Source organism: Salvelinus fontinalis, chromosome 20, assembly GCF_029448725.1.
Source record: "Salvelinus fontinalis isolate EN_2023a chromosome 20, ASM2944872v1, whole genome shotgun sequence".
Lineage (NCBI taxonomy): Eukaryota > Metazoa > Chordata > Actinopteri > Salmoniformes > Salmonidae > Salvelinus > Salvelinus fontinalis.
The window spans coordinates 33,485,682-33,506,270 of record NC_074684.1 but is presented as its reverse complement, the minus strand read 5'-3'; the positions used below and the strand labels follow the sequence as shown (position 1 = coordinate 33,506,270).

Sequence of the window (20,589 nt, the reverse complement as noted above, 5' to 3'; positions counted from 1 at the left end):
TGTGAATGTATTCACTTCCAATGATAGAGATTGTTAGGGTTGGGCAGTATGCAGATTTTCATACCGTCATACCGGGGTATACGGTATTACTTGAAGTGCACACAAGGGGAGCTATTCAAACAACAATAACAACAAAACCCCACACAGACCATGCAAGTCGGGGGTCCCAACCTATGAAAGAGAGAGAGATGTTGTGTCCAAGGACAGTAGGCTGGATTCCAACCTATTCAGACATGTGCCGGAGACTTCGGCATTACCGCTAGACCAGCCGCATTTCTTCTCCAAAACTTTCATAACTCAACCACTCAAAACAAAACCAAAGCGTGACGTACTGCAGGCAAGCGGCGTGGCGGGCCACATCAGCTCCTGGGCCCTGCTCCTCTTCCCAGTGGGGTCCACATAGATACCCAGCTGGCTGAAGCAGAGTAACAGCTCGGTCGTGCCCACCTCCAGGGCGTGCAGCGCGTCCAGGGGCTGCTGGGCCAGGAAGGCTAGCGACGGGTCCCCGGGGCTCACCAGGCTGACGGGCGACGACTCGCCCTGGAGGGCCAGCAGGGCAAAACCTGAGGGGTAGCCCACGCACAGTCGCTCGCGCACCATGCCCAGCCACTGGGCCACCCCCGGGGCTTGCACCTCCCACAGCTTGCGGTGGTGCGGCTTGGCCCGGGTGATCTCATAACACAGAACCTGGTGAAGGGGGAGAGAGGAGACGTTACTACTGACATTCTGGCAAAGCAGCAAACGGAAAGGACCTTTTAAAATCAGCCTTGATGTAACTAGCAGGGGTTTGAAAGAACCTTTTAAAATCAGCCTTGATGTAACTAGCAGGGGTTTGAAAGGACCTTTATAAATCAGCCTTGATGTAACTAGCAGGAGTTTGAAAGGACCTTTATAAATCAGCCTTGATGTAACTAGCAGGAGTTTGCTTGGGCTCCCGAGTGGCACAGCATCTCAGTACTAGAGGCGTCACTACAGACACCCTGGTTCGAATCCAGGCTGTAACACAACTGGCCGTGATTGGGAGTCCCATAGGGTGGTACACAATAGGCCCAGCGTTGTCAGGGTTTGACCGGTGTAGGCCGTCATTGTAAATAAGAATTGTTAACTGACTTGCCTAGTTAATTAAAGGTTACAGTGCTTATGAAGACTTTATGAATGCTCCCTTTATAAGTTGTTTGTTTTGAAATGGGGTCGATATGAGATTTATTCAGATTTAAGTCACAAAACTTCAACTACACGAGTCATGTGACATGTATTGTATTGGAACTCTTATTTTTGTGTTTGGCATCGTTTTTCACTGCATGTGTAAATAGGTAAATCAATAAACGAATAGTGACCTGGCGCTTGACGGCGGCCAGCAGGCAGGCGGGTCCCCCGGGGCGTAGCACGCCCGTGGTCAGTGCCTGGCAACCCTTGGTCTCTGTCAGCTTGATGTCGAAGGCCGCCTCGGCCCCCTCCAGAACCCCCCAGGGGTGCAGGTGCACGTGTCGGTTGCGTCCACACAGCAGGGCCACCATCTTCTCTTTGGGGATCAGCTCCATCTGGTGCACCTTCTTGCAGTCAGCCGCCCGCACGATCACTGAAGGGGGGAAGAGAAGGAGGAGTCAACAGGGGCAAATGACACAGAAAATCGTAGTGTTTTGAAAGAAATCACAAATTATGATTTGTGAGTCGATAGGTAAGATAGTTGCTTTCAGAATTGTCGAAACACTTTCTCTCCTTGATTCCCCCCCCCCCCCCTTTTGAAAAACCAAATGGAGGAGAAGGTACAATGAAAGGGACCTTGGATTCTCCTCCAATGCATTTTTAGAAGGAACCAAAGAGAGAGGAAGCGAGGAGAGAGGAGGCGAGGAATCGAGGAAAGACCATGGAGAAATAGTCTTAGGATGAAGAAAGAAATCGGAGACAATATACCACAAAATAAAATATGACATGTTGACATCACGTGATCACACATAAGAAACATGTTGGAAATTACAGAAATCTAAAAACTTGACCTTTGTTCTGCATGGAGGAGTCTGCATGCTGTTATCTATCATATGAGCCTCTATGGGGGGTGTCACATATCCCTGTATGATCCAGATCCTGGCGCATTTGGTACCCTGATGATCTACACTGTAGAGCATTTGTGAAACGTAAACAAACCCTGGCTGAAACAAATCTTGGACCCTAGCCAGGTGGTGGGTCTAAGATCCAGTACCAGAGTACCATGTATTGTGACAATTCAGCGCAAGTCGCATGGAACTTTCTCACCCCATTTTAAAAAAGCTAGTTGGCTAACGTCATGTGGAAAGTGAATTAGATTTTTTTTTTAAGGCAAAATATATTTGTTTGAATTTTCAGAACCATACCAGGGTACCGAATGTCATATGTGAAAACACCCTATGAGTGGATATGACCAGATGTGGGATAGGTGTGTTCTTACCATCTCTGGTGACCTCCACCACAAACAGGCCTTCCTCTGTTCCCAGGGCGATACGCTCTCGATCTGCAGGGAGACAAAGGAGCAGTCAACACAGTCTTCTCTCTCTCACTGCCATCCTCCACACAACAACAACACCTATCGCAAACACACACACACTTTGCGTAAACCCACCATAAACATTTTAAATAATTAGAGATCTCAAACAGCAATTTGCAATTGCATTCTGTGTTTCGCGTGTATCCACTACAAAAACAACATAACTTCCTCCTCACGGAAATTGTCACAGAAAAGTTACAACATTACTTACACCGCAGATTATAATTTCACTCGTTGAGTACAGATGAAAATTCCCCTCATCCAGTACAGGTGATAATTCCCCTCATCCAGTACAGGTGATAATTCCCCTCATCCAGTACAGGTGATAATTCCCCTCATCCAGTACAGGTGATAATTCCCCTCATCCAGTACAGGTGATAATTCCCCTCATCCAGTACAGGTGATAATTCCCCTCATCCAGTACAGGTGATAATTCCCCTCATCCAGTACAGGTGATAATTCCCCTCATCCAGTACAGGTGATAATTCCCCTCATCCAGTACAGATGATAATTCCCCTCATCCAGTACAGATGATAATTCCCCTCATCCAGTACAGATGATAATTCCCCTCATCCAGTACAGATGATAATTCCCCTCATCCAGTACAGATGATAATTCCCCTCATCCAGTACAGATGATAATTCCCCTCATCTAGTACAGATGATAATTTCACTCATTCGGTCTATCTGAAATGTTACGATGCGTTTGCTGACAGCACAGGTGTGTGTTTGCGAGAGGGAAAACGGCCCACAATTTCTTCAGTAGTTCCCCAACTCACCGACGATGGCGGCGCAGAGCGTGGTCTTGATGGCGGGCAGCGAGGAGTCGTAGGCCTCGTGCAGGACGTGCACTACGCGGTTCCTCAAGCGGTTCTTGGCCAGGATGCTCTGCAGGCTCTCCAGGATGCCCATCCACTTCTTCTTCTCTGCCTCGCTCTCAGCCAGCACCAGCAGGGAGACGGCACCCGCCGGCGAGCTCAGCAGGGACGACGTCACCTGACCGAGGTTTATAATGCGTTATGATTCGTTTCTGTGTCGTTACTCCAGAGTCAATGAGGGGGGGGGGCTTGGGTTAATAATAATAGCAACTTTATTAAGTCTCTTTGGGTCCTTGAAAAGTGCTATATAAAACCCATGTATAGTTACTATTTCACGTTTCTCACATAGGAAACATCATCCCGTAGTAGCAATAGACTGTAATAAAAAACGACAGTAATCAATATAATGTTTTTCACATAAAGGGTTATAATGCGTTACGATACACCATAACCTTACGTAGTAACTCACAAATAGTATTTACATCCATTAGATGTAACTTTATTTCAAGATCATTTATTGGGTTCTCTCACATCAGAAAGATCATATTAGGAAGAGATTACAATTAAATAATACATGGGTCAATATCCTAACTTTAGTCAGATGGTATTTTTCACACAGCAGTTGAAAGCTTACCCTGAATATGCAGGGGACGTCTTTGCGGGTGGCGTGGATGACGTCCGAGGCCAGGACAGAGCTGACGGAAAACTCCTCATCTCTGTGGACATACACAGAGCACAGTGTTACAAACACACACACCCGAAACACACACACACACACACACACCCACCCCAAACATCCCCACCCCAAACACACACACATCTCCACCCCAAACACCCCCACCCCAAACACACACACACCCCCACAAGGGCTGCAACGGTATGGAATTATTGGTAACCGTTATTTGTCAGGCAAATGTCCATGGCCATCAAATAGCAAAATGAAGCCATGATGATTTTCTCCTTTACTCTCAGTCTGCTTTGCAGCAGCACATAGTCAAAGATTTGGATAACTAACTCAAGATGGACCAGAACCTGTCGTTTCCAATGGGAGCCAATTAATCATAGTGGGTAGAACAAGAGAAGTGGCAGAGCCAAGCACGAGCTAGTGACATCCTATTGGCGCTTTCTAGCATATATTTGCTTATTTCCCTTAGGGAATGCCTACTGTGTGAAGGGCACGTGCGCAATAACAAAAATTTGCCCTCTCACTCCTAAACAACAACATTTTTTGAAACTTTGGCAAAGGGTAAAGTCTACAAAACACAGTCCACTCAGTTACAGATTCTAGTTTTGGAAACAGAAAACTGTATTGAGATCAAATGTTTAATTGATGACAAAACAGCAGAATGTCGGCCAAAATCCATCTCTCTCCATCTTCTCCCACTGCCGACCACTGGGCTTCCTCTCATCACCATATTTGGTATTGAGTGGAAACACCAACTGGATGCTTCACATTTATAAATCTGGTGAAATATCTAGCTCATTGTTCTGTTGCCTAGCAACCGCAGTAAACAACCATCAGGCAGTGGTCACGCAGCGGCGGCAACGCATTATATGTTCGCTTAGCCTAGCATGGATCTCAAATCGGGTATATCATCACTGTCTCGGATTCACATTCACTTTAGATGTCCACGCTCACCAAGAATTACATTTTGTAGTTCATTTCAAGAGAGATGACGGCTTTTAACATTATTTTAACATCTTTGTAAACCGGATCAAACGTATCGCCAGAGCACTCTGTATAGTAGGATACAGATCATGCTAACTCCACAGCATCAAAGGGAGTGTATTTTTAAAGGAGAGTGTTGAAGGAGGCAGCAGATGGGAGTCACCGATTAAAACAATTGTTTATAAAAATCATTCATTTACACTACTGCTATTGTGTCGGTATAGGATATATTAACTTAAAAATAAAGTTGATACAAAAATAATCTAAAATGAATGCATTAGAGCGGTAAGGAAAATGATTTTATTCACGGTCTTCATCCATAACGTGCCAGCACTCCCACATCCCCTTCCACAAACCATCCCACTCCCACACACCCTTTCACCTACCACTCCCACACCCCCTTCCACACACCCCCCTCTCACAAACCATCCCACTCCCACACACCCTTCATCTCCCACACCCCCTTCCACACACCCCCCTCTCACAAACCATCCCACTCCCACACACCCTTTCACCTACCACTCCCACCCCCCCTCTCACAAACCATCCCACTCCCACACACCCTTCATCTCCCACACACCCTTCCACACACCCCCCTCTCACAAACCATCCCACTCCCACACACCCTTTCACCTACCACTCCCACACCCCCCTCTCACACACCCTTCATCTCCCACACCCCCTTCCACACACCCCCCTCTCACAAACCATCCCACTCCCACACACCCTTTCACCTACCACTCCCACACCCCCCTCTCACAAACCATCCCACTCCCACACACCCTTCATCTCCCACACACCCTTTCACCTACCACTCCCACACACCCTTTCACCTACCACCCTTTCACCTACCACTCCCTAACACCCTTTCACCTACCACCCTTTCACCTACCACCCTTTCACCTACCACCCTTTCACCTACCACTCCCTAACACCCTTTCACCTACCACTCCCTAACACCCTTTCACCTACCACTCCCTAACACCCTTTCACCTACCACTCCCTAACACCCTTTCACCTACCACCCTTCACCTATCACCCTTTCACCTACCACCCTTTCACCTACCACTCCCTAACACCCTTTCACCTACCACTCCCTAACACCCTTTCACCTACCACCCCCTAACACCCTTTCACCTACCACCCTTCACCTATCACCCTTTCACCTACCACCCTTTCACCTACCACTCCCTACCACCCTTTCACCTACCACTCCCTACCACCCTTTCACCTACCACTCCCTACCACCCGTCACCTACCACTCCCTAACACCCGTCACCTACCACTCCCTAACACCCTTTCACCTACCACTCCCTAACACCCGTCACCTACCACTCCCTAACACCCGTCACCTACCACTCCCCAACACCCTTTCACCTACCACTCCCCAACACCCTTTCACCTACCACTCCCTAACCTACCACTCCCTAACCTAACACCCTTTCACCTACCACTCCCTAACACCCTTTCACCTACCACTCCCTAACACCCTTTCACCTACCACTCCCTAACACCCTTTCACCTACCACTCCCTAACACCCTTTCACCTACCACTCCCTAACACCCTTTCACCTACCACTCCCTAACACCCTTTCACCTACCACTCCCTAACACCCTTTCACCTACCACTCCCTAACACCCTTTCACCTACCACTCCCTAACACCCTTTCACCTACCACTCCCTAACACACTTCACCTACCACTCCCTAACACACTTCACCTACCACTCCCTAACACACTTCACCTACCACTCCCTAACACACTTCACCTACCACTCCCTAACACACTTCACCTACCACTCCCTAACACCCTTTCACCTACCACTCCCTAACACCCTTTCACCTACCACTCCCTAACACCCTTTCACCTACCACTCCCTAACACCCTTTCACCTACCACTCCCTAACACCCTTTCACCTACCACTCCCTAACACCCTTTCACCTACCACTCCCTAACACCCTTTCACCTACCACTCCCTAACACCCTTTCACCTACCACTCCCTAAAACCCTTTCACCTACCACTCCCTAACACCCTTTCACCTACCACTCCCTAACACACTTCACCTACCACTCCCTAACACCCTTTCACCCCAACATAGTGGTCTTACCTCAGGTCCAGGACCTGACTGGTCACCACGCCTGGCTGGGTGGACTTGCCCTCAGGCACCTCGTACAGGAAGAGTTTACAATCACACACCACGGCGTACGCCCGCTGCCAGCCCTTCTTCACCCCCGTGGGCTTGGGGATCTGACGGAGAGGGCAGAGCAGCAACTTTTCAATTGAGAGGTCTGTTCTTGTTGTTAATATCCAATAAACTGGACATCACACGTTCCTATCTTGTTAAGCTGAACAGAATTGCAATGTCTTGATTACGTCAAAGCAACAACATTCAAGGAAGATATTAGCGAATCACCATGAAAAGACCATGATGTAATCATAGAACTAGAATGACTAGAATGGGGGGGGGGGGGGGGGGGGGGGACCTGGCGGCACACTTAAGGGTACACTCAATATGGCCGCAGGAACGCAAACTGTAGTCATTCTATTTCCACGGTGATAACTGGTTACTAAGTGCACGGTGCTCACCCTGACGAAGCCCTTGTAGGCGGTGCCGATGCCCCTCTGTACGTCGATGCCCAGAGGCCTCTTGGCCTGCTCAGGGGGGATGGGGCACACCTGGGGGGCATTGTCCTTACAGGATACATGGCAGATGAAGGAGCACACTGGAGAGAGGGGATGGGAGAGAGAGAAAGAGGGAGAGAGAGAAAGAGGGAGGGAGAGAGAGAAAGAGGGAGAGAGTACTCGTATACACAAAGATACATGCAGTCCAATCATAAGTGGTGTGTCTGCGGGAGGAAAATGCTGCACCCAATCTCCGCAGTCCCCCCAACTAGCCGGCACAATCTCCCCAACTAGCCGGCACAATCTCCCCAGTCCCCCCCAACTAGCCGGCACAATCTCCCCAGTCCCCCCCAACTAGCCGGCACAATCTCCCCAGTCCCCCCCAACTAGCCGGCACAATCTCCCCAGTCCCCCCCAACTAGCCGGCACAATCTCCCCAGTCCCCCCCAACTAGTCGGCACAATCTCCCCAGTCCCCCCCAACTAGTCGGCACAATCTCCCCAGTCCCCCCCAACTAGCCGGCACAATCTCCCCAGTCCCCCCCAACTAGCCGGCACAATCTCCCCAGTCCCCCCCAACTAGCCGGCACAATCTCCCCAGTCCCCCCCAACTAGCCGGCACAATCTCCCCAGTCCCCCCCAACTAACTGACACCGGTGACAGAGAGCGTGGTCGTGTGTGTCTGACGCTCACCTTCGCAGGCGTAGCCCTGACGGATGAGACCCACCATCAAGGAGGTGCAGTGCGTGCACTGGTGTGGGCTGGAGAAGGTCTTGATGCTCAGCTGGTGAGCTTTGGGCTGCAAACACACACACACGAGAAGAGAGAGATAAGAACACTTAGCCAAGTGTTAGAGACTAGCTGACAGCGTGTGTGTGTCAAATTATTCTATGAGTATGAGTGGTAGCACATATGCGGGAGCATGTTGTTTTTATTGTGTGAGAGCGGTGTGTGTGTGTGTGCGCGTGTGAGTGAGAGAGCGCTGTGTGTGTGTGTGAGAGCGGTGTGTGTGTGTGCGCGTGTGTGAGTGAGAGAGCGGTGTGTGTGTGCGCGTGTGTGAGTGAGAGAGGGCTGTGTGTGCGCGTGTGTGCGTGTGTGTGTGTGTGTGTGTGTGTGTGTGTGTGTGAGCGAGCGCTGTGTGTGTGTGGGGCCAGGCGGTACCTTTGGTGTGGTCAGCAGCGATGTTGGATAGACAAGGGAAGGGACGGTAGGGGTAACAGCAGGGGGCTTGGGGACTGGCTCCTGTGGGAGAGGGGTCAAAGTTTAAAGGTCAACAGGTCAGACTGGGGAGAGGACAGCACTGGGTTCATTAGGCACCAAATGGAAGAACATTTACTAAAGCAGGGAGGGACTACATTGAGTTACCCAATAAGAAAGAAATAGTTTTCCGTTGCAAAATGTTTTCCCTTGCGTACCCTAATGAACGTGACCCTGGTTCTATAATGTGAAAACATGCACTATGCTTTACTGGGATAAGAGTCATTAAATTAGCTAACAATCAGGAAGGAGGTCAATTGTTACTTCTGAAGATACATTTAATTAATTCGTTGGAGAAATTTCCCTGCATTTCATCTCTTCTCCTATATTGACAGTGAGTTTCAACCAATGATGTGTATAAACCCCGGATTGCTGATGCTATGTATTGGCCATTGAGAGGTTTTCAATTAAATGTTTCAAGGACCATATTACATCTATTTGTGTTGTAGTGAGGACAGTAACATTCGTAATCTTAAAAAATGATACTTTAAGGAAATATGATTGTTAAGTGTTTATGTTGAGTTCACATTAGGGGCGGCAGGTAGGTTAGTGGTTAGTGTTGATCTAGTAACCGAAAGGTTGCTAGATCGAATCCCCGAGCTGACAAGGTACAAATCTGTCGTTCTGCCCCCTGAACAAGGCAGTTAACCCACTGTTCCTAGGCCGTCATTGTAAATCTCGCTCTGGATAAAAGCGTCTGCTAAATGACTTAAATGTAAATGTAAATAAGAATTTGTTCTTAACTGACTTGCCTAGTTAAATAAAGGTTAAATAAAAAAATAAAAAAATCGTATAATTTAAAAAAGTGTGCATTAAGATGTCTGTAACAGAATAAATATGGGAAAAATATATATTTTTCTACAATGGTGGGGGAGGTAGTGGCAAAATGGAAAGGACCGTGACTTTAACACAGTGCCCCTACCAGTTATCTAGTGTATATATAAATCATTGGTTACAATGCACCTAAACACTGTTATAATGAACAATAGCCATTGTGGATCATAGTATACATTAAAATATTAAATTGTACAATGGTGACCAATAATTTATTATTATTTATTACTTTTCTATTATTTCTCTATTTTCTCTCTCTCTTACATTGTAAGTTAGCATTTCACTGTTAGTCTACACCTGTTGTTTACCAAGCATGTGACAAATAAAATGTGAACTGGGATGAGACATAGGGAACCGTCTGGAGAAAGGATGTCTGGGAGGGATGTGCGATATGGACGGAAGTGTGTGTGTGCGCGATGGAACACTCACATCCTGCTCAGAGGCCACGGAGGGCGACGAGGAAGGGACGTCTGACTTCTGGGGCGTGGCATCTATCTCGCTGACAGAGCTTGTCTGGAGGAGGGAGAGGGATGACGGGACAGATGAGTTTGTGTGTACTGGGCGGAAATGTTTGCGTTTGCTATAGGCTGAGACATATACACTAGGGTCACCAGCACTGACAACTATAGCACTAGGTGGCATGCTTGAGGTTGCACTTATCCACAGCTCTAGAATCAGACTAGCCAATCTCCAATCCATTAGGGAGTTAAAATATAGCTGACCCTGTATCCGTGATTCATTTCTATCTAAAAGGCTGAAGGGAGCATTAGGCAGCCAGTAGGTGGTGCTAAGTGCCCATCTCTCGATGCCTCCTTGAATATTTGCATTCCCCATGTACAAAATTGTGTTTTGATAAAATTGTGTCAGTATCTGAGGAAGGGAACACATCTCAACAACTCATACACATTGGAACTGCCTATGCTATATTTAAGCAATAAGGCACGGGGGGGTATATGGCCAATATACCAAAGGGCTAAGGGCTGTTCTTGGACATATACCACAAACCCACGAGGTGCCTTATTGCTATTATAAACTGGTTACCAACATAATTAGAGCTGTAAAAATACATGTTTTTCATACCCGTGGTATACGATCTGATATACCACGACAATCAGCCAATCAGCATTCAGGGCTTGAACCCCCCCAGTTTATAATATAATAATATATATGCCATTTTGCAGACTCATAGTATTTCACCATCGTGAAGGCATACTCGGAACAGGTATCGAGCTGAAGTGGTTTTGTGAATAAAACCAAAATACAAAACAAGCCCACTTTTAACAATCCTAATACGAGCAGTATACCGTGTTACACACAAATAACTTAATCATTCAGTATTTTCATGGTCTACTAGACTGTTGTAAGAAACCTTCAGTGTACGGTCCACTTAAGAATCTAACAATGAGATAACAGATGACACATTGAAATTATAAACAATACTTACCATATAAACATTGTTATTTTAAATGTGATTCTTTACATCGACTCAAATGTTATGTAGCCTACATCAAACACTTATAGCCTAACAATGTTACTGATAAGTTTTTAACTTTAAAAAAATACAACAAAAAAGATTGACAAAATTAGGAGAAATCATGGAGGTAATTTGGGATCCTACGCTAATCATCTTTTAATTAAACTAAAATGAAGGCAGGTTCTACACCCTCCCAACCAATCACTGGCTAAAGACACACACACTGAAAAGGTCTAGCTCATCAATATTCTCAGTGTGCTGTCGTAGGGTTAGTATGTTTTGTTTCTTCGTTAGTTGTGTAGGCAGCTAACAAATATGCTAATGGTTAACAGGGTTTTGTGAGGTGACTGGTTATACTACTGAGGAATTCTGACGGACGTTAGCAGTATTGGCGGTTAGAGGGGGGAGGTTAATGCTAACATTGGGGATGCTAATGCAGAAGCACGTTCCAGAGGAGATGCTCGCAAACCTTTTAGCGCCCAACATAAGCTAATGCTAACATAGGGGAAGGTTAACTACAGGAGGAGAGTGCCACCAGCTGTGAAAAGGTCTATTTTAGAATAACTTTAATCCTTCTAGCTAAAATAGCATTAGCTACAATCTGTGCTACTCACAGTCATGTTATTCAACTAAACGTGTAGCAACTAGCCTGTTCACAATAGTAACAATAGAAATACTAGGAAAAGTTTAAACTATCATGCACACTACCATAAGAGACAAGAAGCTAAAGTATTAGCCCGTATTAGCATGCTAATGGGTAACTGCTAATTGCTAGAAACAGGGCAACACACCTGGAGAAACCTCTATTTTCTCCCAACCTTTTTGTATGCTGGCAGCACAACCCCCCTGGGTTAGGGATTAACTGAGAAAATGGGGGAAGGAGCTCTGAGGAAACCACTTACTTCATCCCAAAACGCTAGCAGAGAGGACGCGGACGAGGAAGAGACCGATTCCTTTTTTGGAAGGGTGACACACGTGGGGGACAAAAAAAAGCACAGGTTTTTGGGGGTTTATGGTTTATCTTTCGGGGTTTATGGGGTTCTTTTGCAGAATAAGAACACAATGGAGGCCAGAGTTGATAAGGTCATTCAACAGGGTTTACTGCGAGGACATGCTTAGACCACCGCTTCCGATGGTTTATCGTGTGCCAATTTATGGCCCTGAGAAAATTGAGGGAACTAAGACAAAATGGCCCCTTCACCACAAGCCGTTTCCTCTGAAACAACACTGAATCAGGTCTTCTGGGGGCTTTACGCTGACCTAGCGGCTTCAATGCTGACTAATCCCTATTTTTACAACCTTGAGGTAGCCAGGTGGTGAAAAAAAAAACAGGTTCACGGTTGCGCTGAGCAGCAAGATCTTTCGACCACAAAGCAGCGTGCGCTAGTGGTGTTGAAAGTGAGAAGCAGTTAGTTTTGTCCATCTTCTCCCTCTCATTAAGTTCAGGTCATGGCAAGCTTTCTTGTACCTCTGCTTACTCCGTTGCAGTTCCTTTGCGGCCTTGAGCCCTTCTCATAACGTTGTCCCATTAGCTGCAGATTCTGTCCAAACCTTGGCAGCTGCATCAGGTTACCGTGTGCGGATGGGTAAAATTACCCCAATTTATTCCATGGGTTGGAGGGTCAGGAGGTATTTTTCTGCTTGCTCCCCCCTCTCCGTACCTTTGAAGTTCTTTGTGGTGATGACCTGATTGAGTACATCAGAGGACATGGTGATATAAACTCCGGAGCTTGGCCCTTTCGCACTTTGAACTGTGTGTACCTCAATCCGGGTCTCTCTTTTTAAGGATTTCAGTGTAAGTGTGTATAAATGTGTGCATGTCTGTTTATAAATTGTGTGACTATGCGAGTGTGTCTGTCTGCATTTAACCACAGCGGTGCCGTCTGCAATGCCGTCTCCATTCTGACTCCTGTCTAGCAGGGTGCTCTATGGGACACCAGCCATGCCAAGTCCTCCACCCTCTATATATTTATCAACTCCCACCGGCCTGTCACCAGCCGATACACACAGAGACTGCGAGAAAGTGGCTGTTAAAGTTTGTTACGGACATGTGACGGGGGAGAGAAAGACGTGCAGAGAAACACTCACTCTGAACGTCAGGTCGTGGGCCAGTGGAGAGGTGTTGAAGTACTCGAAAATGGAGTCCTGGAAATCGGGCAGTTTCAGACCTGTATTTAGAAGACAAGGACAGCCTGAGCATAGCCTGCATTTATACTATTCTAAAGAGGAATACTGTTCACATAAGTACAGTTGAAGGGAAACATGTAACTGACAATACTAGAGAATGAAATGAAATGTTTCTCTATGAGAGGTAATCATTAATAGTTATGGATGAATGGACCAGAAGGCTAATCAACAGCTTCTACCCCCAAGCCATAAGACTGCGGAACTATTCATAAAATCGCCACCGGACAATTTACATTGACCCCCCCTTTCTTTTGTACACTGCTGCTACTCCCTGTTTATTATCTATGCATAGTCACTTCACCCCCACCTACATGTACAAATTACCTCAACTAACCTGTATATAGCCTCCACACTGACTCGGGACCGGTGCCCCCTGTATATAGCCTCCACACTGACTCGGTGCCCCCTGTATATAGCCTCCACACTGACTCGGTGCCCCCTGTATATAGCCTCCACACTGACTCGGTGCTCCCTGTATATAGCCTCCACACTGACTCGGTGCCCCCTGTATATAGCCTCCACACTGACTCGGTGCCCCCTGTATATAGCCTCCACACTGACTCGATACCGGTGCCCCCTGTATATAGCCTCCACACTGACTCGGTGCCCCCTGTATATAGCCTCCACACTGACTCGGTGCCCCCTGTATATAGCCTCCACATTGACTCGGTACCGGTGCCCCCTGTATATAGCCTCCACACTGACTCGATACCGGTGCCCCCTGTATATAGCCTCCACACTGACTCGGTACCGATGCCCCCTGTATATAGCCTCCACACTGACTCGGTGCCCCCTGTATATAGCCTCCACACTGACTCGATACCGGTGCCCCCTGTATATAACCTCCACACTGACTCGGTACCGGTGCCCCCTGTGTATAACCTCCACACTGACTCGGTACCGGTGCCCCCTGTATATAGCCTCCACATTGACTCTGTACCGGTGCCCCCTGTATATAGCCTCCACACTGACTCGATACCGGTGCCCCCTGTATATAGCCTCCACACTGACTCGGTGCCCCCTGTATATAGCCTCCACACTGACTCGGTGCCCCCTGTATATAGCCTCCACATTGACTCGGTACCGGTGCCCCCTGTATATAGCCTCCACACTGACTCGATACCGGTGCCCCCTGTATATAGCCTCCACACTGACTCGGTACCGGTGCCCCCTGTATATAACCTCCACACTGACTCGGTACCGGTGCCCCCTGTATATAGCCTCCACACTGACTCAGTACCGGTGCTCCCTGTATATAGCCTCCACACTGACTCGATACCGGTGCCCCCTGTATATAGCCTCCACACTGACTCGGTGCCCCCTGTATATAGCCTCCACACTGACTCGGTACCGGTACCCCCTGTATATAGCCTCCACACTGACTCGATACCGGTGCTCCCTGTATATAGCCTCCACACTGACTCGGTGCCCCCTGTATATAGCCTCCACACTGACTCGATACCGGTGCCCCCTGTATATAGCCTCCACACTGACTCGGTACCGATGCCCCCTGTATATAGCCTCCACATTGACTCGGTACCGGTGCCCCCTGTATATAGCCTCCACACTGACTCGGTACCGGTGCCCCCTGTATATAGCCTCCACACTGACTCGATACTGGTGCCCCCTGTATATAGCCTCCACACTGACTCGGTACCGGTGCCCCCTGTATATAGCCTCCACACTGACTCGGTACCGGTACCCCCTGTATATAGCCTCCACACTGACTCGGTACCGGTACCCCCTGTATATAGCCTCGTCATTGTTATTGTGTTACTTTATATTTGAATCTACTTGATAAATATTTCCTTACCTCTAGTTGAACTGCACTGTTGGTTAATGCCTTGTAAGTAAGCATTTCATGGTAAAGTCTACACATGTTTTATTTGGCGCATGTGACAAATAAAGTTTGATTTAATGAATGTGTATCTCCAATGATCAAATAAAACCAAAAACAAACGTTTCGTATCCGTACGAACAACACCAATTATACATTTGTGTTAGGTAGAGAAACGAACAACCTATTTCTGTACTTTGACATTTGCCAGGGACAGTTGAGAGCAGGGATAATCAACTAGATTCAGCCGTGGGATGATTTCTTCTTGAGCGGATGGGTCAGGGAGTCAGAACATAACTACAAATAATTTGCAAATTGACCGCAAGATGCCCGAACATATATATCTGACTAAAACATAACAATTTCAAACCTTGTTTAAAATTGTATATGTTTACATACATCTGCTTCTATTATGCAAATGGAAATACTTTTAAAAAAAATGACTTCGAGCTGATTAGCTGGTGTTTTTACAGTCTTATACGAAGAAGAAAAAATATTTGTGGGACAAATAAAATCACCCTCGGGGAAAGTTCATCTCGCCAGCTGTGGTACCCTGTTTTAGGGTAAGAACAAGGGTTAAGAGTATGGTCGACAAACCTTTGTCTGAGCGGGAACGGCTCTCTTCCAAGTCCTTCTTCATGACCTCCAGCTGCTCCACCATATCCCTGCTCCTGGACTCTGAATCCTTCAGTTTGCTGTGTGTGTGTGTGTGTGTGTGTGTGTGTGTGTGTGTGTGTGTGTGTGTGTGTGTGTGTGTGTGTGTCAAGGAAAGAGAGGGAAAAAGTGGGTTATGATTCATCCTCTTCCCTCTTTCCCATTTATGCCCACTTAAAACCGAAATAAAACTTCACCTTTGCATCAATCAGCATGTAGCTAGCTACCTAACCTGCACAAGCTCTTTCACGCTAGGGGCCAACCGTGTGGGGTGGTGAATGTTTGTGTCTAGGTATGTGGGGTTAGGGTCAGGGTCTAGGTATGTGGGGTTAGGTCGCTGGGCAGCTCGCGGCTGGGTCTCCCTTACCGATTACAAGCATACCCATAACATGATGCAACCACCATGCTTGAAATTATGGAGTGTGTTTGAATTTGGTTGTATTGGCACCAAACATAACACTTTGTATTTAGGACAAAAAGTGAATTGCTTTGACACAGTTTTTGCAGTATTACTTTAGTGACTTGTTGCAAACAGGACACATGTTTTGGAATATTTTTTTTCCTTGTCACTATGTCAATTAGGTTAGTATTGTGGAGTAACTACAATGGTGTTGATCTGTCCTCAGTTGTCTCCCATCACAGCCATTAATCTGGGTTTCCTCCCTCTCCGGCAACAGCGTTAAGCAGGATACCTGTATCTTTGTGGTGACTGGGTGTATTGATACACCATCCAAATGTAATTATTAACTTCACCATGCTCAAACGGATATACAATATATATTTATTTACCCATCTACCAACAGGTGCCCTTCATTTCGAGGCATTGGAAAACTTCCCTGGTCTTTGTGGTTGAATCATTGTTTGAAATGTACTGCTCGACTGAGGGACCTTACAGATAATTGTAATGTGTGGGGTACAGAGATGAGGTAGTCATTCAAAATTCATGTTAAACCCTATTATTGCACACCGAGTGAGTCCATGCAACTTATTATATCATTTGTTAAATTTAAATTTGAACTCCTGAACATATTTAGGCTTGCCATTACAAAGGGGTTGAATACTTTTTGACTCAAGACATTTCATATTCTCATTTCTAATTGATTTGTAAGAATAAAACATTTAAAAAACAATTCCACTTTGAAATTGCGGTATTGTGTGTAGGTCAGTGACAAAATAATCGCTATTTAATCTATTTTAAAATCAGACTAACACAACAAAATGTGGATAAAGTCGAGGCGTTTGAATACTTTCTGAAGGTACTGTATGTAGGTATGTATATATACACATACATACACACACAGTGTTGTGGTTAAAATGCCAGTGTCCACCTATCCTACTGTACTCCCCACTTACCCATCTTCCTCTCTGTTTCCATCTGTCTAAACCAAGTGTACAATGTGTGTGTGGGGGGGGGTCACGGTTGGAGTTGTGGGGGCAGGGCTGACCTTTCGAAGGAGATGTTGGAGGCCTTGACCTTGCGAAGCTCCTCCTGGACCAGCTGCTTGGCCCGTATCTCGGCGTCCAGGGCAGACTGCAGCTCCAAACGGGCCGACATGTCCAGCTTCTGGCTGCGTCGCACCTTCCACAGGGGGTCCTGGGGACGAGAGCAGGATTACTGTATTGTATTCAGGGGGGGGGGGGGGGGGGGGGGTTGATGTGATAACATTCATCAGTGGCCAATTATTGGGTGTGATCGATTGAAGTCGCTCTGAACTTGGGGTGTAAACGGTGCAGGCAACGCCAGGAACGTAGTATCGATTCACCGATTGGCCACAAATCACTCAACTGATTCCTTTTAGAGGTGGGTGGCAACAAATCACTCAACTGATTCCCTTTTAAAGGTGAGTGGCAACTGGCCAATGCGGTTAGTTCCACTGTGTATTGAATCTGCTTCTGTGTTTGTATGCTCTCCTATAGATCGTCTTGTGACTGTCACGCTGTGATGTAATAGTCCCTGTGTAATGCAATAGAGTGTATAAGATGTAGGAATCCATTCAACTAGGGAAAAAAAGCTAACTGAACATGCCCTCAAGAAAATGGCTGTCCAATCATGTCAGCTAAACCTCAAAACACAACCATATCGTCCCAACTCAAATACAATTCAGCAGGTGCAAAAAATATTTCAGATTTCATCATCTCCACCGTACCCTCCCTTACACACACACACACACACACACACACACGATGGACATCTTTTATCGAGCGAATGAGGGAGCCAATGACAAATGGACTTTTCTGGAAGCTGAGATGACATTCCGCGGATGCTGGCGGATCGCGTGACATCACGGCCCAACGGGACAGGAAATGAGGCACCATATCCCCTAACCCAGCCCGTCCCACTACGCCCCCCCCCCCCCCATACCTAATACCTATTCCCCCAGACAGTCTGACTGAAATTCTAGCCAGTCTCGTACGTTACAGGAGAGAGAGAGAGATGAAAGAGAGCGAGAGAGAGAGAGAGAAACCGAGAGAAGAAAGAGCAAGAGAGACAGCGAGAGGAGAGTGTGAGAAAAGAGAGAGGATCCATAGTGCTCCTGCACAGCACAAATGTGGAGCTCTTTGTACTCTAAGGAGCTCCCTACCCCCCCATCCTAAACTTAACCATTAGGGTGATGGAAGAATATATAAATATCAGTATTTAAGGGCAACTTCTACTAACCCGCTCCCCTGAAATGTATTCCTAGGTTCTTGGTTCTTGTAAGCAATGGAAGCATCTTATAGTATCCGTCTTGTCTGAAACACATGTGGCCCCTTCAAACTCCTCAGATAATTCACACTCCGAATCCAATTCTGCTTTCTAGGTCTCCGAATGCTTCAAAGCAGTGCCAGTATTTTTAAATACTCACTATCTGGGGACATCAAACCCACTTTCAAACAGGCCTAAAATATCATCTTAGAATTCAGATCATGCTGGCTATTCCAGGTCATTTTTCTCTCTCAAGAAAATCAAAATCACCAATCGGTATTAAATGGGCCATATGAGTGACAGACTGGCGACACAATCGGCATGAGAGCAGTCCTCTGCACTGCCTACGGCGGAGCGTCACATCCGCAGTGATTGGAGGCTGGCTTTGATTGAAGGACGCACTCACCCTCTTGTCCCCCCCAGCTGAGGGAAAGGGCTTCAGGGGAGGAGTGGCCACTCCTGAGCCTTGCTGGGGGCAGGAGGTTAAAACAGAAGAGCACTCAACGCAACTCACAGACACTTCACCAGAGTACACTAACACAACTTTGCAAAGGAAGGAAATGATTGGCAACCAAAATATTTTTCTACAATTTCTCCATCATTGGGGAGTTTAATGCTTTCCCTTCTACCCCCCCTGTTTTGATTGCTTGAGCAAATCTACTACTATGTAGGGAACAGGGTGCCATTTGGGATGATCACAACGTTACTCCACTCTTAAAACAGTATCAGCAACAACAGCGGGCATAGCCTTTCTCCATCTGGTGAGCACTACGCTTCCAAAAGTACCCAGACAGACACCAGGAGCTAATATCATTAAGCTAACGCTACTAATGCTAAGTCTGCCATAAATAGCCCTGTCTAATGGGAATGGATGGAGGGGAGATGACAAGTGTGCCAACGTTGGTGCTAACGCTAGCTAAATAGCCCTGTCTAATGGGAATGGACGGAGGGGAGATGACAAGTGTGCTAACGCTAGCTAAGGGAACTGCACTCAAGGTCACGTTTGATGTAATATTCCTCTCCCTGTAACCAGGTTAAGGCAGAAAATAAGAGGAAGATGGACTCCCTACACACACAGAATAAAATACAGAGTTATATCTAAAGAGATTATAAATGGCGCCAGACAGACGATCTCTCAACACTAATGTCGCTCTGTAGATTAACAGGTGACTAATTATGTATTGATACAAATGCATTGTGAAATATAGTAGATATGGAATATTTAAGAACAAATTACGTGATTTCTAATTCATTTCACATTGATTGCTAAAACCAATTTGAAGACTACCATGTCTGATACAACACCTTTCCATCCATAGAAAGTACTGCACAAGGCCCAAGGCTTTGTGGAAAGATACCGTGGCGCCGGGAGGCTACAGTGGGGCGGCGGGAGGCTACAGTGGGGCGCCGGGAGGCTACAGTGGGGCGCCGGGAGGCTACAGTGGGGCGCCGGGAGGCTACAGTGGGGCGCCGGGAGGCTACAGTGGGGCGCCGGGAGGCTACAGTGGGGCGCCGGGAGGCTACAGTGGGGCGCCGGGAGGCTACAGTGGGGCGCCGGGAGGTAAAGGCTACAGTGGGGCGCCGGCAGGCTACAGTGGGGCGCCGGCAGGCTACAGTGGGGCGCCGGGAGGTAAAGGCTACAGTGGGGCGCCGGCAGGCTACAGTGGGGCGCCGGGAGGCTACAAGTGGGGCGCCGGGAGGCTACAAGTGGGGCGCCGGGAGGCTACAAGTGGGGCGCCGGGAGGCTACAAGTGGGGCGCCGGGAGGCTACAAGTGGGGCGCCGGGAGGCTACAAGTGGGGCGCCGGGAGGCTACAAGTGGGGCGCCGGGAGGCTACAAGTGGGGCGCCGGGAGGCTACAAGTGGGGCGCCGGGAGGCTACAAGTGGGGCGCCGGGAGGCTACAAGTGGGGCGCCGGGAGGCTACAAGTGGGGCGCCGGGAGGCTACAAGTGGGGCGCCGGGAGGCTACAAGTGGGGCGCCGGGAGGCTACAAGTGGGGCGCCGGGAGGCTACCGTGGGGCGCCGGGAG

At 47.6% G+C, this 20,589-nt stretch overlaps 1 protein-coding gene across 6 annotated transcripts in view; it reads right to left on the bottom strand.

Annotated features, from left to right (window-relative positions):
• The window catches only part of LOC129817755 (serine/threonine-protein kinase MRCK beta-like), a 123,930-nt gene that overhangs the window by 12,871 nt on the left and 90,470 nt on the right, over positions 1-20,589 (bottom strand). For 2 of the 6 annotated variants that reach the window (XM_055873283.1, XM_055873288.1), the window contains exons 18-32: positions 18,967-19,029; positions 17,320-17,468; positions 15,818-15,915; positions 13,285-13,364; positions 12,099-12,149; positions 10,152-10,235; positions 8,793-8,873; positions 8,325-8,430; positions 7,597-7,733; positions 7,118-7,257; positions 3,973-4,054; positions 3,300-3,516; positions 2,426-2,488; positions 1,338-1,579; positions 333-687 (exon numbers count right to left, since the gene is read on the bottom strand). In XM_055873283.1, the coding sequence (XP_055729258.1) occupies positions 333-687; positions 1,338-1,579; positions 2,426-2,488; positions 3,300-3,516; positions 3,973-4,054; positions 7,118-7,257; positions 7,597-7,733; positions 8,325-8,430; positions 8,793-8,873; positions 10,152-10,235; positions 12,099-12,149; positions 13,285-13,364; positions 15,818-15,915; positions 17,320-17,468; positions 18,967-19,029 (1,948 nt within the window). The remainder of the gene's footprint in view (positions 1-332; positions 688-1,337; positions 1,580-2,425; positions 2,489-3,299; positions 3,517-3,972; positions 4,055-7,117; positions 7,258-7,596; positions 7,734-8,324; positions 8,431-8,792; positions 8,874-10,151; positions 10,236-12,098; positions 12,150-13,284; positions 13,365-15,817; positions 15,916-17,319; positions 17,469-18,966; positions 19,030-20,589) is intronic. The other 4 variants (XM_055873286.1, XM_055873289.1, XM_055873284.1 and 1 more) reach the window with 3 other exon arrangements.